At 45.6% G+C, this 19,406-nt stretch overlaps 1 protein-coding gene across 8 annotated transcripts in view; it reads right to left on the reverse strand.

Moving 5' to 3' along the window:
• Window positions 1–19,406, reverse strand: part of PCBP3 (poly(rC) binding protein 3) — a 66,357-nt gene that overhangs the window by 34,896 nt on the left and 12,055 nt on the right. For 7 of the 8 annotated variants that reach the window (XM_056856064.1, XM_056856063.1, XM_056856062.1 and 4 more), the window contains exons 1-4: window positions 4,697–4,708; window positions 2,401–2,433; window positions 1,359–1,475; window positions 98–229 (exon numbers count right to left, since the gene is read on the reverse strand). In XM_056856064.1, coding sequence (XP_056712042.1) covers window positions 98–229; window positions 1,359–1,475; window positions 2,401–2,412 — 261 coding nt within the window. In that variant the 5' untranslated portion in view covers window positions 2,413–2,433; window positions 4,697–4,708. Of the gene's footprint in view, window positions 1–97; window positions 230–1,358; window positions 1,476–2,400; window positions 2,434–4,696; window positions 4,721–7,243; window positions 7,379–19,406 lie in introns of those variants that run through there. The other variant, XM_056856065.1, reaches the window with a different exon arrangement.

The raw sequence follows: 19,406 nt of genomic DNA on the forward strand, positions 1-19,406 counted from the left end.
TGTGTATGACTTGTACATGTTTGATTAAAAAAACAATAAAATTTTATTTTAAAAAAAGACAAAGAAGACCTGTTTAGAAGAAAGCCGCAGGCATTACCTCCCTGATTTCCTTAATCTTGGAGCCTCCTTTGCCAATCAGTGACCCACACTGGCTCGCTGGCACAACCAACCTCAGTGTTACTGGTGGCTTACTTGTAGCAGTACTGTTGCTCATGGAGTTGATTATATCCTTTGGAAAGAGAGAAAGAAAGGCTCTCATGAGTAAAACATGGCATAAGGAGATCACCAGGCCATGAGTGAACAGAATTGTCTTCCTTCTGCCTAATTGATAAGATGGACAGATGAGCCCCAAACCAGGCCACAACAAAAAGGATCTCTCAGAAGCATAATACAACAAGAAGGATCCCTCATAATACCAGAATGCTGGGTCATCTGCTGAAGCTGGAGGGTGAGAGATTCAAAACAGATAAAAGGAAGTATTTCTTCACACAATGCATACTTAAATTGTGGAACTCCCTGCCCCAGGATGTGGTAATGGCTGCCAACTTGGAAGACTTTAAGAGGGGAGTGGACACGTTCATGGAGGAGAGGGCTATCCATGGCTACTAGTCATGATGCATACCTATTCTCTCCAGGATCAGAGGAGCATGCCTATTATATTAGGTGGTTTGGAACACAAGCAGGATGCTGCTACAGTTGTCTTGTTTGTGGGCTTCCTAGAGGCACCTGGTTGGCCACTGTGTGAACAGACTGCTGAACCTTGGTCTGATCCAGCATGGCCTTTCTTATGTTCTTAAATTCTTAATCCTAAAGAGAGCTGCTCTAGTCTAAACCCATTGAAATGAATGGGATTAGACTGGAGTAATTCTCTTTAGGATTGCCCTGCAAATGGCCAGATATTTCCTTTCTGTTCCTCTAATCAATCCCTTTCGCTAGGTAGCTGGTCCATTTTTATCCTTCAGGCTCAGAGCAGTGTCCCTTCCCCCATTTTATCCTCACAACCACCCTGTGAGGTAGGTTAGGCTGAGAAAGCGTGACTAGCCCACGGTCACCCAAACAACCAGGTTCAAACCCCCAGGGTCTCCCAGATCCTAGTCTAACGTTACAATCACCGCGTCGCACTGGCTGTCTAAAATGTTCCATTCTGAAAAGATTTCACCAAGGAGCTATCAGCAGAGTTCCTTGAAACACAATCGCTGTAGTCAACTTTCTCTCTCAGTGTCCCACCCCTTCTCCTTGTAATTTTTGGCACACTTTCATAGTTTTGACATGACTGAAAACTAGTTTTGTGGAGGGAGACACGTGCGCCCTTTCATCAACTATCTGTTGACCTCCTGTGAAATGACTGATTTTCTTACCTCTTCAAATTTGTAAGCGATCATTGCGAAAGCCTTGAAGATGGCATCCGTGGGGCCAGTAATGGTCACGATCCTCTCTGGACAATTTCCTTCTGAAATATTGATTCGTGCGCCACTCTACAATGGAAAAGCCACATCTTGTCAGATCAATAGAAGCCACATTTATGCAGCTCAGGCTTTATGTATCACATTTTAAAATTAATTTTTGTAAAATGTCACAGGACATTTCGAGCACCCGCAAACACCTTTCCTGGTGCCTGCCAAGTGCTTTTGGAAAGTGGGTGTAGCCAGGTGAGGCTTTCGCCCAGCAAGGCCACTGGAGATTTTATATGCAAATTTTTACAAAATGTTGCTTTGGCAGCAGCTGCCACCACAGCACAACGATCTGCGCTGCGTGTCTGAACATAAGCTGCAGCAGCCATTTTGTGGCACCCATTTTGTGGCTGCTGCACCCACTGCACTGTGTCAGAATTCAAAGATGCCCACAGGCTCAAAAAGGTTGGGGACCCCTGCCATATCTATTCAGATTTTATTTACTCTTCAGAAAGAAGAATGACTGCTATAAAATAAATCAACCATACACCTCTGACTGCGGGGTGGACATGATGGATCTGTTTGGCTAATGGTGGTTCCCTCTTGGGTTGCATCCTTTGGTATAGGAGGCCCTTGCATCAGGGAAAGACACTTTGCGATGGGTAGGGTTGCCAATCTCCAGGTGGCACATGGAGATCTCCTGCTATAACCACTGATCTCCAGATGACCAAGTTCAGTTCCCCTGGAGAAAATGGCTGCTTGGAGGGTGGACTCTATGGCATCGTACCCCACTGAGATCCTCCCTTCCCAAAATGCCAACCTCCCCAGGTTCCACCCACAAAATCTCCAGATATTTCCCAACCCAGCGTTGGCAATGCTAGGGATGGGGGATAGGGTTGCCAGCCTCCAGATGGTAACTAAACAACAACAGCACTAATGACTAAATCCCACTTTTCAGTCCTGTGGAGAGACAGCCTCCATGATGCTTTGTGGAATCATCAATGCTCACCTCCTCACGCATCTTTTTCACTGTTTCTCCTTTCTGAAAGTAGACAAAACAACCAACCATCAAAAGGCGATATCGTCAATATTTCCAAATCAAACTGTATGGAACTTTCATCACGCTTTTAGTAAAGATAATGGGAAGAATCTTAGCATAAGCCCGCCTTGTCCAATATCCAGGTAAAAAAGAGTTATATCTTTTAGACATCTAGTCTCCACAGATACATATCTTTGACCGCCTGCATGATGGAGAAATGTGGGAATATAATTCCATTAAAGAGAACTGATTTCAATTTCTGCCACCAATGGGTTTAGAGTGGAGTAACTCTGTTTAGGATTTAACTTTAGCCCTCCTCATATGTTCAGGGATGGGGGGGGGGATTGTGCCTGCTCTCTGCCAACCCCTATGCATTTAGCTGAAAATGTGCATCTATGTACATACAGCCATACACATGTAGGTTCTGCTGACATGGTTTAAAAGACAGGGTTCCCAAGTACGTAGACAGATTCTCCAGGCAGACATGGCTAGCATATTAGTATGGTGGTCAGAATGCCAGACTAGGACCAAGGAGGGGCTGTGGCTCAGTGGTAAAGCATCTGCTTGGCATGCAGAAGGTCTCAGGTTCAATCCCCGACATCTCCAGTTAAAGGGACTAGGCAAGTAGGTGTTGTGAAAGACCTCTGCCTGAGACCCTGGGGAGCTGCTACCGGTCTGAGTAGACAATACTGACTGATGGACCAAGTGTCTGATTCAGTATAAGGCAGCTTCATGTGTTCAAGGAGACCTGGGTTCAAATTCCTACACAACTCACTGTGTGACTTTGGGCCAGCCACTCTCCCACAGGATTAATGTGAGAATATAGTGAGGAAAGGGAGAAGCACATAAACTAGGATTGCCAGCTGCCACCCCCTTTCCAGCATATCCTAGAGTGGTGTGATGGCAATTCTGGGTTTTCCCCTGAAGTGATGTAATATTGTTGCTCTGACACTGCCCCCCGCCCCGAATTTCCCTCCCCCAAACTCCTGCTGGTTGTCGGCCACTCTAGGATTTCCAAAATCTCTATGGTTAAACCACAGGGTTTGGGGCAAACCCTAGAATGCACCCTCCTCAATGTCATGATGTCACTTCCAAAGTCCCCACCATTTTTCTCCCACTTTCCTTTCAGATGCTAGCAGGCAGCAACAGGGACAGGCACTAGGGCTGTGCAAATTGATTAACCCAAACTGAAAATAAAACTGGAAAAAAGCCATTTCGGTAAATTTCGGGTTCAGGTTTACCGAATGGCAAAGCCTGGGGAGAAAGCAAAAGAGGAATTTAAAATCCCCGAAAAAAACAGGTAATTATTCGGCTTTTCCCGGTTTGGCTTTCCCTAGGCTTTGCGAAACTCCTGGGGGGCATTTTTTGAGGTAGAGCCCCCAAATTTGCAGTGTAGCTACAAGGGACTCTCCTTGTCTGAACCCTCAAGGTTGGTGAAGATTGGGTCCGGGGAACCAGAATTATGGGGTCTGGAAGGGGTCACCCCATCCTCCATAGAGAATAAATAGTGAAGTGGCCATGGTCAGAACCTCTATTGTGAATTTTGTTATGTATCTCTATGGAGAAGCCCAGCCAACTTTCCCACCATTGCTTTCAAAAGTGGGAAAGTTTGCCGGGCTCCTCCATAGAGTTACATAATGAAATTCACAATAGAGATTCTGACCATGGCCACTTCACTATTTATTCTCTATGGAGGATGGGGTGACCCCTTCCAGACCCCTTAACTCTGGTTCCCCGGACCCAATCTTCACCAACCTTGGGGGTTCAGGCAAAGAGAGTCCCTTGTAGCTACACTGCAAATTTGGGGACTCTATCTCAAAAAATGCCCCCCAGGAGCTTCGCAAAGCCTAGGGAAAGCCAAAAATGTCCCCCCAGGAGCCACGAAAATTCCCTATGGACTCTGATGGCTGATTTTTTTTCGGGTTTCCCTGGAATTCCCATATTTACCAGTATGGGAATTCGGCTTATTTTGAGTTTACCAAAAAATTTGGCCCCAATAAACCCGAACCCAAAATTTACCGATTTTTTTTTTTTTTGCACAGCCCATAACTGGCACCCCTACTGATGGGCCTGCCACATTCAGCCCGCTCTGTTGAGCATCCACTCAACAGCCATCCTTTGAGATGGAAGAGAGACGAGACAGATCTCCACTTTGTCCAATGGGGATCCCCTCCAACATATGCTGCTATCCTCAGAGAGTAGAGTAGATGATGTATTTAATAATCAGAGTATTAGAAAGATTTAAAAGCGTAATTTAAGAAATTACCTTGCCAATGATGCTTCCAACTTCCTGTTTTAAAAGAAAAATGGGGATGAAATAAGCAAATCTGAGAACATTCCTTGGCAAAAGATATTGCTCACACTGCTCAAGACATGCTTGGCTTAACAAATGAGTCATCTCATTTAGTCATGAGAGAAAATGAACATAAGAACATAAGAAAGGCCCTGCTGGATCAGACCAAGGCCCATTGAGTCCAGCAGTCTGTTCACATAGTGGCCAACCAGGTGCCTCTAAGGAAGCCCACAAACAAGGCGACTGCAGCAGCATTATCCTGCCTGTGTTCCACAGCACCCAATATAATAGGCATGCTCTTCTGATCCTGGAGAGAATAGGTATGCGTCATGACTAGTATCATTTCTTTATTTATAAAGAAATTCAATTTCTTTATAAATAAACCAGGAGATACCCTGAAGAAACGGGGCTCCAACAAGCTCTTTTGGACATTCCCCAGGGGCTGGGCCCACCAGAGGGATTTCTGAGGTGAGAACCTCTCGTGCCCACTCAGTTGTTGCTTTCCTAGATGCTAAGGTTGCTAACTTTGGGTTGGGAAATTCCTGGAGATTTGGGGATGCAGCCCGGGGAGAGTGCTGTTTGGGAAGGGACCTCACTGGGGTCTAAGGCCATAGAGTTCGCCCTCCAAAGCAGCCATTTACTCCAAAAGATCTGATATCTGTAGTCTGGAGATCACTAGTAATATGTGAACCTGAGGAGGGTAGGGTTTGGGGAGGGCAGGCACTTCAATGCCATAGAGTCCAATTGCCAAAGCAGCCATTTTCTCTAGATGAACTGATCTCTATTGGCTGGAGATCAGTTGTAATAGCAGGAGATCTCCAGCAAATACCTGGAGGTTGGCAACCCTAGTGGGGGAAGGCTTACATTGCCCTTTTCTAAGGTTGTTAGCTCCAGGTTGGGAAATTCCTGGTGATTTGGGCATGGGGTCTGGGAAGGGCAGAGTTTGGGGAGAGACCTCAGTGGGGTATACTGCCATAGGTCTAAAACGCATGGTCAGTTATCCCAGTTCCAGCCCCGTTCCAGCCCAGTTTCACCCAGGATCAAATCTTCGCAAACGGGCTTTCAGCCCTGTATCGAAGCGAAATGAACCCGCCTTTTCCCATTCCTCTTCTGGGAGAAACAGAAACAGAAATAGGGGAAACACAGATTTTTGGCATCACAGTCAATCACGAGGCAGTTTGTGAAGAGGCAGGAATTCAAATGCTTCCTGCCTGCTGCTACTTGGGAGCTTTTTCTGAGAAAAAGTAAGTCTTTTTTTTAAAAAAAGGCTTGGATTCGCCCCCCCTTCTTTTAGGTAGCTCCGTTTTTGTTTTTTGTTAGTATTAAAATGCTTTTAAAATTACAAGTGGGGCAGGGGGGAAGCCTCCATTAGTCAATTCGAAAGGACCAATCACCAGGAACTGGGGTGGTGGTGGGGAGGGCTTACTCAGCAGGAACCCTCATTTTCTGTTTACATGGATCCATTTGCACATAGTTTAGTCCCTGCTCATTCCAGGCAATGTGGGTTCATTTGATCCTGGGTGGAACGGGGCTGGAACTGGGCTGGAACTGTGCTAAGTGACCATGCGTTTCAGACCATAGAGTCCATTCTCCAAAGCAGCCACTTTCTCCAAGGGAAACTGATCTATGTAGTCGGTTACAATTCTGGGAAATCTCCAGGCCTAAGGTTGCCTGCTCTTGGTTAGGAAATGCCTGGAGATTTTGGGAGCTGAGCCTGGGGAAGGCAGGTTTTGGGGAGGGGGCATCCTCACCAGGGTACAATGCTATACAATCCACCCTGGGATGCCAACCTCCAGGTACTAGCTGGAGATCTCCTGCTATTACAACTGATTTCCAGCGGATAGAGATCAGTTCACCTGGAGAAAATGGCTGCTTTGACCATTGGACTCTATGGCATTGAAGTCCTTCCGCTCCTCAAACCCCGCCCTCCTCTGGTTCTGCCCCAAACACCTCCCACCAGTTGTGAAGAAGGACCTGGCAACCCTAAGTCCACCCTCCAAAGGAGCCATTTTCTCCAAGTGAGCTGATCTCTTTCGTCTGGAGATCAGTTGTAATACCTGGAGTACTCCAGGCCCCACCTGGAGGTTGGCAACCCTATCCAGGCCCCACCTGGAAGCTGGTAATCCCACCTCCCATGGTCTCAACCTATGTTAGGCCCCACATCTGATAACATTTTTTTAAAAAGATGATGCTAGGATTTCTAAAGGCAGCAGTGTCTCATCTGATTTGGCCCCAGGTCTCTATATATCAACTCCTTTGATGGTGCCACCAAAGCAGGTTTGGGTCTGGGATTTCTCCCGCTAAGCAAGCTGGCAGATGCTTCCAAAAGTTGTGTGTAGACATGGCTCTGAATCACAGCACACAACTTCCTTCCTAATGAAGTGTAGGGAGTGTCATGGGTCATACACTTCTCAGGGAACAAAACGTCACGGGCGTGGCAGTCACCCACCACCTTGTTTTGTACCAACACCAATTTGAACGAGAGGATCATTGCCAGGAAACGCTCCCCCCCCCACTCACCTTGCCGTGCATCAGCAGTCGGATTGTGAGGGTCACATTTAGACCACCCTCAGAGACTTTGGATTCCATCTTCTACTGAGGTATGGTGAATATCACAATGTTGGGAGACCCGAGGGAAGACAGAGTTTCTCTCAACTGGAAGGAGAGAAAGAGAAAGACCGAGTAGTGCTTTTGTTTACTTGCTGTACAAAGCTGAAAATGTTGTCAGTTTGACACTTTACACAATTTGATGCCAATTTTTTAAAACTATGTATGAGAAGCCCTTCCTGCACTTACTTCAGTTCTGGGGCACTGAAATGATGAGCGATTGGAGGGGAATTTTTTTTTTTTGGCACCTGCATTTTGAACCTCCCTTTGGTCTCATAGAATCATAGGCCATTTATTCAAGGGAGGTTTTGCCTTGGATTTGCTGCTCTGTATATGCATATTTCCCCCATCCAAATTCTCAAAACTCTGCATGGGGGCTTATTTTGGAGTTTTGAGAACTCAGATGGGGAAAATGTGCATCTAGAGAGAGGCAAATCCAAGGCAAAACCTCCCATGCATAAATGGCCATAGAGTTGGAAGGGACCATCAGGGTCATCAAGTCCAACCCCCTGCACAATGCAGGAAATTCACAGCTACCTCCCCCCCCACACACCCCTAGTGACCAGAAGATGGCCAAGATGCCCTCAGCTTCTCATTCCTTTTATTCAAATGGGGAATTGTGTGCTGGGATACGTGTGCTGCCAGTATGAAAATGTTTGTATCCATCCTTCAGCATTACGCTTGAAGCATTTTTTTTCTTTGCCGTCAAGACACAGCTGACCTATGGCAATCCCGTAGGGTTTTCAAGGCAAGAGACGTTCAGAGGTGGTTTGCCATTGCCTACTTCCCCGTCACGACCCTGGTATTCCTTGGGGGACTCCCATCCAAATACTAGCCAGAGTCAGGGCTGAGACTGTGTGACTGGTGTGTGGGCGCACGTGCACACATTGCCTGCTGACCCTCAGCCGACCCACAGCCAACCCACAGCCATTTTCTCCAGGGGAAACTGATCTCTGTAGTCTGGAGATCAACTGTAAAAGCAGGAAATCTCTAGGCCCCTCCTGGCGGCCGGCAACCCTATATAAATGGCTTTTAGGTGACAGGCCAAACCATTTTGGTTCACTCCGGTTTCTAAACAAATTTCATTCTCTTGTTCCTGTTGGTTCCTTCCAGTTTGATTTTATCTCCTCTTTTATGCTTCTTTTCTGCTGCCATTTCTTACCGGCTGCTGTTTTAAAATTCTGCTGATGGGTTTTATTGGTTTTTTTTTTTTTACTTTACTGATTATTGTTTTGTTTTATGTTGTTAGCTGGCATGGGCAGATGCTGGGGTGTGTGGGGCACAAATCTTTTCAATAAATGATATATCTCTCTTTTTTTTAAATAAATGTTATCTCAAGGAGAGGAACAGAAGTGACAGAAACCAAAAGCTGGTTCTCTGGCGAGGCAGCAGAGAGATTTTTTAAATGAAGAAATATATAATTGGTAGAAGGAATTTTAAAACTAATCTGATGAGAATGGTCTAGATAGGAAAAAAGCATTGTCAGCCCTTGACTCATACAGTGGAGCGATGAATTTTATATTTTAATACAACAGCCTTCTGGCCCTTGTCACGTAGTTCATCAAATGCAGATGCCAACATTTTTCCAAACAGCCCTAAGCAGAGAGGCAGAAGTTGGGTTGATATCTCTGGGTTGGGAATTTGGAGATTTGGTGGTGGAGCCTGGGGAGAACAGGGTTTAGGAAGGAGAATGACCTCAGTGTGGTATAATGCCATAAAGTCTACTCTCCAAAGCTGCCATTTTCTCCGGGGGGGGAGGCCTGATCTCTGTTGTCTGGAGACCAGTTGTAATTCTGGGAGAACCTCAGGCCCCACATAGAGGTTGTCTGGCGACAAGTGGTCATGAAGGAGGCAGAGTAAATCAGAAGGCAGTCCAGGAAGAAGAATCATGAGTAAGAGGGAACATCAGATGCATTGATAGGGTTGCCATTTGCCAAGTCCCTCTTTGCCATGGGCATGAGGTTTTTGGGGCAGAGCCTGAGGAGGGTGGGGTTTGGGGAGGGGAGGGACTTCAATGCCATGGAGTTCAAATGCCAATTTTCTCCAGGTGAACTGATCTCTATCGGCTGTAGATCAGTTGCAATAGCAGATCTCTGGCCACCACCTGGAGGTAACACATGACACCTCTGTGTTCCAAAGTATAGCTAAACCTGAAATCAACTCAGAATGGCGAAGATACCTAAAGTCTCTATGTATAATCAAATCAAAGAATCTTAACCACAATTATAACGTGCACACAAAATAAGTCATATGAGTCATCAGCTTAATATTACAAAGGAGTTCATAATCCCAATAGTTCAAACTTATAATGTTTCATTTTCTTTTCTTTATGTCCAGGAGAGTGTCCAGGAGCCTGAGGAGAGCGGGGTTTGGAGCGGGAAGGGACTTCAATGCCATAGAGTCCAATTGCCAATTTTCTCCAGGTGAACTGATCGGCTGTAGATCAGTTGTAATAGCAGGAGATCTCCAGCCACCACCTGGAGGTTGGCAACCCTATGCATTGAAGAGGTGACATGCTTGCCCCCAACTCAGACTTTGGGAAGACAGAGTCTGAAACAGTGAACTAGCACACCATTGGCTTCTACATATGAACATTTTTCTACGTATTAAGGCACTAGTAACTTCTACTCAAAGATTCATATATAGAATGAGGAGATGGCATCCAGGCCTCAGTTGTCCTTCATCTCATAACCTTAAGGTTGCCAAGGCAGCTTGGATGAAATGGCAGCTTCAGAGGCAGACTCTATGGTATTGCAGCCCTGCTGAGCTCCTCCCCTCCCCGAAACTTCGCCTTCCCCAAGCACCGACCCCAAATCTCCAGGAATTTCCCAATTTAGCCAGAGCTGGGAACCCTATCCCCAAGTCCAAAATTGCTTCCCCATCAATGCTGCTGCCAGAACATGCCCACATCTTTTTAATGCACATTGAGTGGGTGTGCAAAATAAATCTAGTGAGTCCTTCATTGTGAGACTCGTCGGCAATACATCTACTTCAGGGCGTTGTTCAAACAGGCTTCATTCCTTTCTTTTATATCCAGGAAACGGAAAGCCTACATTAGACAGTTATGTAAATGTTTCCAATTGATTGAAAAAGTGGGTCATGTGTTAGCCAAATGCTCCTGGCTTTAAGATTTATCAGCGTTATTAAATTATACATGCTTCATGCTTCAGAGTGCAGGAAAGCTTACATTAGCCTTTTCTTAATCATGCTGGTGAAAGGTAAACATTTTGTTTTTTGAATTTAGAAGCAGAAGCTTTTTTTTTTCTTCCCCTTTTTCTTTATGTGTCCTTCCACATATTGGTAATGGTAATGCTTTTCTTTATGTATCCAACATGTTGGTAATGCCCTCCAGACACAGATGTAGAGCACAACACAGATTACACAAACATACAATTTGGGATGCATCACAACAATAGCCAGTTTTTTTTTATGCCCGAAGCCAGCCATCTAGGTTTTTCTTTCTTTTTCATTGATTCCTTTGTCTTCTGGTTATTTTAAAACATCTTGCTTTTTACAATTACTATTTCTCCTAAAGACCCTGGAGGTTCCATTATACGTAAGCCAGTAACTATGTTAAAGACAGGATGAGTGACAATACAATCAAGTGTATTGGGGAGGGGAGGGACTTCAATGCCATAGAGTCCAATGGCCAAAGCGGCCATTTTCTCCAGGCAAACTGATCTCTATCGGCTGGAGATCAGTGGTAATAGCAGGAGATCTCCAGCGAGTCCCTGGAGGTTGTTGTCAGCAATAGATACTTCTGTATAATAGTTAGTTACAATACAAAATTTACAGATACCAATTCTTTTTTTATATGTTATAATTTGCCAATCACAATACATCTGCCTGGCATCTGTCAAGAGAAAATAACAAAGATTACGCTTGTGAAGACATAATTGTGTCTATTTGTAAATTAGTAGTGAGATGATATTGATAATAGTTGTATAATATACCTATTGTTGATATATTATTATTCAAGAGTTGGTGACTGTTGACTTGTAACTATTGTGGTGTATAACTATGCTGATAGATATATTGTGATTGGTAAATTATAACATATAAAAAAAGTATTGGTATCTGTAAATTTTGTATAGTACCTAGAGGTTAGCAACCCTAAGCTCTAACCTTCTCTTCACCTCCACCAAGTTACTCTGAGTTGCACCAGGCTGCAATCCAATATGTGGCCCTGGGAGCTAGGGTTGCCAACCTCCAAGTGGCACCTAGACATCTCCCGATATTACTATTGATTACCGGACAACCGAGGTCAGTTCCCCTGGAAAAAATGACTGCTTAAGACTCTGGGCTCTACGGCATTATACCCTGCTGAGGTCCCCTTCCCCTCCCCTTCCCCCCTCCCCAGGCTCCACCCTCAAAATCTCCAGATATTTCCCAACCCAGAGCTGGCAACCCTACTGAGTCCTGCCCAGTGGTCTGTTGCCCAAGATGTGTGCCAGTGATTCAGAATAGGCTCTTTGCCACGTTGCTGGCAGATGTTAAATTGGTCGTGGATGTCAGTATATCTTTTAATCTCATGTTTTAAATGATAATTTAATCAGATTGACATTTATATTTCAGCAGTAATGGTAATTCATTTTCTTTGAAGCCTAAAGATTAAAAAAAAAAAAAGGATGCCATCCAACTAAGTCACGTGTGCGGGGTCCAAATCCTAGCCATGCCATAATGCTCTGCCCCTCTCTAAGCAAGATGCAAGGATGCTCCTGGAGGTAATAAAGGTCGTTTGTGCATGGGTACTTTCACTCACATTTGCCCCTGGTCTGTCTCGGTTGTTCCTTGGAGTTATGCATGAGTTTCCCCTCCATTAGAGATGACCTCACTGCCAGCCCTCACAAATCCCGGGACTTCCCGTTCCTCTGTTAATCCAATTCTTCCCTCTCCTTTGAGCTCTGCCCAGGTGCAATCCCCGTGCATAAGGCAAAGTGTGGGACACAGAAGTTTGGCTTCTCTCAGAGCAAATTACAAAGCAGCATGTAAAGAGGCAGGGATTCAAATGCTTCCTGGGAGCTCTTTCTGAGCAGAAGAAAGGCTTTTTAAAACCAAAGCTTGGATTTCTCTCCCCTTTCAGATTGCTCCTTTTTTTGTTCTTAAAATGCTTTTCTATGCAGCAATTGGGTGTGTGTATGAGGGGGAATTTTCTCTCACAAGAAGCTCTACAAAGTAAGCCAATTACAAAGCAGCATTTAAAGGGGCGGGGACTTGACTTGAGCTTGGAGACCGCAGGTGCATAGATTCTCAACAGGAAAGTGTGGGTCCAGCGAGAAACAAAACCTCAGGTAAAACTCCCATGCATAAACGACCAAAGAGAGCCAAGAGTTTGACTATGGTCATTTCCGCATGGTCGCTGTAGCCTCCTTTATTCCCTGTTTCAGCCAGGATCAAAGTAACCCTGGTTGGGGGAAACTGTTTGCATTGGCTGGAAGGATCAGGGACGAAACTGTGTGCTAATGGAGGCATGAATACAGAAAAGCAGTCTCCCAAGTTCAAATCAAGTCCCACCCCTTTAAATGCTGCTCTGTAATTGGCTTACCTCGCGAGAGAAATCCAAGCCTCATTTTAAAAAAGCCTTTCTTTTGCTCAGAAAGAGCTCCGAGGTAGCAGGAAGCACTTGAATCTCTGCCTCTTCACACACTGCTTCATGATTGGCTGTGAGAGAAGCCAATCTTCTGTGCTTCACCTGTTTGGCTATCTGGATGCTGCCTTGAAGAGGGGTTTGGAAAAGGGGTGGGCCGAAGCTCAACCCGAGAAAGTTGTACGCTCGCTCATTGATTCTGGAATGAGCCAGGATGAACGGTTTAATTCGGGCCAGAAGAGGAATGGGAAAAGCCGGGTTCATTTTGCGTTGAAACAGGGTTGAGCCGACAAGGAATGAGGTAACGTGCATACAGAAAAATTTGATCCTGGCTGAAACAGGGAATTTGATCCTGGCTGAAACAGGCTACAGCGACCATGCGTAAATAACCTTTGTCTTTGCTTTCACCAGGAGGGGGCTCAGGCATAGAGGTCACCCCGCCAAGGCCTCCAAATGCAGCTACGGCTTTCCTGGCCAGTTTCTAATTCACAATCTGACGGCAAGCTTTGCGTCTTTGTTTCAGTGAGCAGGGATGGGAGATGGATTAATATTTGCAGCTAGGGCACGCCCTCTGCACTACAAAGTCTGATCCTCCCATTAGATCCTAATCCTGAGATTACCAGCCTTACAGTTTAACAGCAAAACAGCATAGGGAACAAACAATTTGGGATTATCGTTGAGTGTAGTATATTATGATCGAGTTAGAAATGGCAATGGAGAAAAGCAAAAAAAAAAAAAATGTTCTGGCTCAGTAATCTCTGACATGCAGCTTTCCCCCCAAACAAATGTGTATATTATACTGAACAAATTTATGGCTGGTTTGTGCCCCTGAATTTTGCTTAATACTTTATATTCACACATGCATACCCACTCTCACACACACATTTTATACATTAGTTTGGAAAAAGCTGCTCTGCGCCCAAAATTCATTGTCAAAGATGTACACCTAGGGTTGCCATCTCCGGGTTGGGAAATACCTGGAGATTTTGGGGGCGGAGCCTGAGGAGGGTGGGGTTTGGAGAGGGGAGGGACTACAATGCCATAGAGTCCAATTGCCAAAGTGGCCATTTTCTCCTGGTGAACTGATCTCTATCGGCTGGAGATCAGTTGTAATCGGCTGAAGACCAGTTTCTTCTTCTTCTTCTTCTTCTTCTTCTTCTTCTTCTTCTTCTTCTTCTTCTTCTTCTTCTTCTTCTCCTCCTCCTCCTCCTCCTCCTCCTCCTCCTCCTCCTCCTCCTCCTCCTCCTCCCCCCCCCCCGGTTGCGAAGAGGTGACTGCCAAAGCAGCATTTAAGGAAATCTGCATAGCCCATCAAATTTCCGATTGTCAGAAGCCCTACCTGGCCCCGCCCACTTCCTAAAACACTTGGTGGGTGCCAGAAAAGGTGTCATCAGGTGCTATGACACCCGCGAGCACCACATTGGGGGGCCCTGGTCTACTACGACAATGGAAACACTTTCCATTTCTGTTGGAGGCTAGTATCATCAGGAAGACTTTCTGTGTCTCCAGGGCAATTGGTGGCAAAAAGCTCTGGCAGACTATAGTCACCACAAGGAGCCACCAAGATGCAGAGTAGTCCCAGAAGACTTCCATATGAAGACCGCAATGTGAACATCAGCCTTCAGTGATCAAAACCGTATGCCCTGAAATGTTTGTTGCATTTAGGTCCTCGATTTAGTTTGGCAATTTATCAACTCCTGAATATATTACTCTCTTTACGCAATTCAGAATGTGTGCCTTTTATTTTTATCAAAACATGATGAGCCAAGCTCTTTCTTGCTGGGTTTTCTCTTCCTTCCCCCCCCCCCCCCGCAGCCATAATTTATCATGAAGTCTTCCTGTAGGATTATAAACCCTCTAATAAACTCTGTCAGTTTCTGCTAGCCTTGGCCACACACAGGAGGATGTGGGTACTGAACTGTTAAACACAATAAATCAGTTTTCTCTATTCTCTGTTCCTAAGCTCTTTCTCTGATGGGTATATTATGTGGGGCACTGAATTCCCTCGTCAGTGCAGTAGCTGGAATACATCTTGAAGAAGCAAACAGCAATCCACATTTTTGGTCACTTCAGCATGTTACACTGTATAGCTAAGTACAGAGATCAGTTGTAATAGCAGGAGATCAGTTGTAAGAGCAGGAGATCTCCAGCTAGTACCTGGAGGCTGGCAGTCCTAGTTAAAGCTCTCTTGGAGCTCTCTCAGCCCCACCTACCTCACAGTAGGTGAGCGGAGGGAAAGGGAGGGAAAGGGAAGGTGATTGTAAGCTGGTTTAATTCTTCCTTAAGTGGTAGAGAAAGTCGGCATATAAAAACCAACTTTTCTTCTTCTTTTCTAAGATGGACGCCATAGCAGCTCCTCTTCAGCTCACATGTAATGCAAAAATCTAACTGTGAATAAGATACTTAATAGCGTTTAAAAGTGCTTAAAACTCATAGGTCTTTTATACATGGCTGTTTCACTTTCCATCACCCCTCCGTTGACTTGGGATCTTTGTGTTGATGATGCCTGCCATTTCTGACAGTCAGCGGTTGTCTCACTCTCCCCCTGCTTTCCTCCCATGTATTGCCCACATTTTCAAATTTGAGATAAAACAGGTCTCTGAAAACGTGGGCAAAACACAGAGGGGGGAGGAGAGTGCAGGGGGAGACCCAAAGTCGTTGGAGGGGTGACGGTGAGTGAAACAGCCATGCATAAAAGACTGTAGGCCTGGGCATCCTCTGTCTGCATGGCCCCTCACTACTTGACCAAACACCATCAGAAATGCTGCACTGTTTTCCAAAAACCATACCCCAAAATATGAAAACAAAATAACCCTGTTAAAGGAACAGATTGATGGGATTCAACCCACTGAGGCCCAAGGGCACAAGTGTGCTTGTGTGTTTTGTTTGTGCATATGCACGCGTCCATATATTTGGGCTCTGGTGATTAACTGGCTCATCAAAAGCGATATTAAACCTGTTTGGGTGCATCCTGAAGAGCTAGATTCTCAAATGTGAAGTTGAATCAACTGCTAAAAATAAGAGAGAAAAGAATGTGCAGCATTTGTACTTCTCCCTTCAAAATGGGGAACTCAAAATGTACCTTACAATAATTCAGTTGCTGCCACCGTCATCTTGGACACTGACATTTGGCATACGCACAGGCCAGGATATTCCAGTTACTAGAAAAGTCTGAAGGTGAAACATTCGCGCTCTTTCCATAAAAAAGGTGCGAACACCAGAATAGCTCAAGTTATTTCTGCCCTTGCTAGGAAAATGAAATCACACCTATGTGTAGTCCATTGCATCCAAATTCCTCAGCATTGAACAGCACGGAGTCCTGCTTTCAAATAGGTGCAATGAATTAAAACACCAAATAGATGTCAGCCTTTGATAAATGTTCTTTGGATCTAGGAGCCTACAAATTTGAAATTATTAAACCCCAATGCACATGAGGCAAGCCATCCATATTCTAAATAACTCATGCTAATCTTTGCACATGTGAGGTAGATGGAGCTGACCCAAGGTTACCCAGCAGGCTTCATGTAGAGGAGTTAGGGTTGCCATCCTCCAAGTGGTGGCTGGAGATGTTCCACTATTACAACTGATCTCCAGGTGATAGAGATCGGTTCCCCTGGAGAAAATGGCCACTTTGGCCATTGGACTATATGGCACTGAAGTCCCTCCCCTCTCCAAATCCCACCCTCCTCAGGCTCCACCCCCCAAATCTCCAGGTAATCCCCAACCCAGAGCTGGCAACCCTAGGAGGAGTGGGGAATCGAACCTGGTTCTCCAGAGCAGAGGCTGCTGCTCATGTGGAGGAGTGGGGAACCAAACCAGGTTCTTCAAATTAGAGTCCACCGCTCCTAACCACTACACCATGCTGGTTATGAACAAGGTATAAACAAGAGCGTCATTGCTTTATTTTGGCATTCTACCAGTGTGTCATTGGCTGTTAGCTGTTGATATAAATAAATGGAACCTCCATGTTCAGAGGCCACTGAACACCAAAGCTGCTGCTGCTGCTGCTGCTGGGTGGGTAGGTGGGTGTCTATTGCCTCTCTCTACTGCTTGTGGGTTTCCTGGCAACATCTGGCTGGCCCTTGTGTAGAAACTGCCCTGCTGGATCAGACCAAAAGCCCTCTCCCTTGCCCTCTACATCCAGGGAGTATCATTATATCATGTCTTAGTTCATTCCTATGCTCAGAGTAATGCTAATCTATAGAAATTATAATTTTTTGAAAAAAAAACCCTCCCAATTGCAATGCATTCTCATTATTTATATCTGGCTCCCAGAAGTTGCAATGCATGCCTAGAGTCGTTCATACCTCCAATTTCTTTTTCCAAAGAGAATAAAGATTTAACTTGGGGGGGGGGGGGATAAGGAAGTATCAACCAATGGAACCAGATGGCCTCATCTGCCAGCTCTTGCCTCATCTCTTTTGAGGCTGTTTCGGGTGAAGAAGAAGAGGAGTTGGTTTTTATATACCAACTTTCTCTCTACCACTTAAGGGAGAATGAAACCAGCTTACAATTGCCTTCCCCTCCCCACAACAGACACCCTGTGAGGTGGGTGGGGCTGAGAGAGCTGTGACTAGCCCAATTTCACCCAGCTGGCTTTGTGTGTAGGAGTAGGGATCTGAACAGTGCTGGGCTGAACAGCACGGAGGGAAGGCCCCCAAATCAGCTGCCCCCTGGCAGGGGTCTGGCAACCCTAGTATGAAGCCTCAGAAGGGCAGAGTTTGGAGAGGGGAGGGGCCTTAGTAGGGTTGCCAACCTCCAGGTACTTGCTGGAGATCTCTTGCTATTACAACTGATCTTCAGCCAATAGAGATCAATTAACCTGGAGAAAATGGCTGCTTTGGCAATTGGGCTCTCTGGCCTTGAAGTCCCTCCCCTTCCCCAAACCCCGCTCTCCTTAAGCTTTGCCCCAAAAACCTCCCGCCAGTGGTGAAGAGGGACCTGGCAAACCCAGACCTTAGTAGGGTGTAATACCATAGAGTCCACTCTCCAAAGCAGCCATTTTCTCCAGGGAAACTGATTTCTGTGGACTGGAGATCAGTTGTAATTCCAGAAGATCTCCAGGCGCCACCTGGACTTGATTTGAGCTTGGAGACCGCAGGTGCATAGATTCTCAACAGGAATCTATGCAACCCGGCCCTAGATGGGGTTTCAGTTGTTCAGTTGAGCTTCAACCCTGCAAGGTCCTCCCCTGGGCCTGTTAGTCCCATAAGTGCCCCGAGGCAGGACACATGGTACCTAAACCATCAAAGACAGACGCAGCTCTCTGTCTTCACGCCAGAAATGGAACCTCTCCAGCAGTTCCTTCGGGACGAGTCCCTGGACAACTGATTCTTTCCCTGAGCCACTTTCAGGCTTTTCCTAACCATTTAACCTGTTTGTCGCAGCCGCTCAAGCGTACTGTCACAGTCACAAGACTCTTTTTAGAAAAACTGAAACTTTGAAACGTTTAAATTAAGGCAAAATTAATTAATTGATTAAAACACTAAGAATTCTAGATTAATTGAGATGAAGTTTTGAGTAATGGTCCATGCTTAATCCAAGGGATGCTTCTAAACAATTTCAGACAGGGCTGCTGTTTTTTAGGCAATTACAAACCCAGATAGTGGGGCAGACACAAGGAGGTGCTTAGCAATATAAGAAAGCGCACTGGGGAATAAGTAACAAACGAGGAACCCTGTATATATTACGGCACCCTGCATGGCCCTGATTCAGCATTCGCCAAAGGGATGCCAGTGAGCTTGTTAGAGCTCGGAAGCTAAGCAGTGTTGGGAGACCACCAAGGAAAACTGAGTTTGCTACATAGAGGCAGACTACGGCAAACCACCTCTGTTTGAGAGCCAGTGTGGTATAGTGGTTAAGAGCAGTGATTTGGAGCAGTGGACTCTGATCTGGAGAACTGGGTTTGATTCCCCGCTCGTCCACATGAACGGTGGAGGCTAATCTGGTGAGCTGGGTTGGGTTCCTCACTCCTACACATGAAGCCAGCTGGGTGACCTTGGGCTAGTTGCAGCTCTCTCAGCTCCACCTACCTCACAGGGTGTCTGTTGTGGGGAGGGGAAGGGAAGGTGGTCGTAAGCTGGCTTGATTCTTCCTTAAGTGGTAGAGAAAGTTGGCATATAAAAACCAACTCTTCTTCTTCTTCTCCTCATCTCTTGCCTTTAAAATCCCATGGTCCTGGGGTTGCCATGAGTCAGTTGCAACTTAACAGTGCACAGCTATTAGATAGATAGATAGATAGATAGATAGATAGATAGATAGAGAGAGAGAGAGAGAGAGAGAGAGACAGACAGACAGACAGACAGACAGACAGACCGACCACAGTGAAGTACGGCATGGGAAGGGTTTGTTCCCTTTGCTCGGCTTTGTTCAAAGGCCCTTGATCCCCATTTTCATTCCATATGAATGAGTGGACTAGTATAAAAATATGAGGATACCCTAGGGTTGCCAGGTGTTTCTTAGTTTCTTAGTGGGGTTTTTTTGGGGGGG

Source organism: Euleptes europaea, chromosome 10 (assembly GCF_029931775.1).
Source record: "Euleptes europaea isolate rEulEur1 chromosome 10, rEulEur1.hap1, whole genome shotgun sequence".
Taxonomy (NCBI): Eukaryota; Metazoa; Chordata; class Lepidosauria; order Squamata; family Sphaerodactylidae; genus Euleptes; species Euleptes europaea.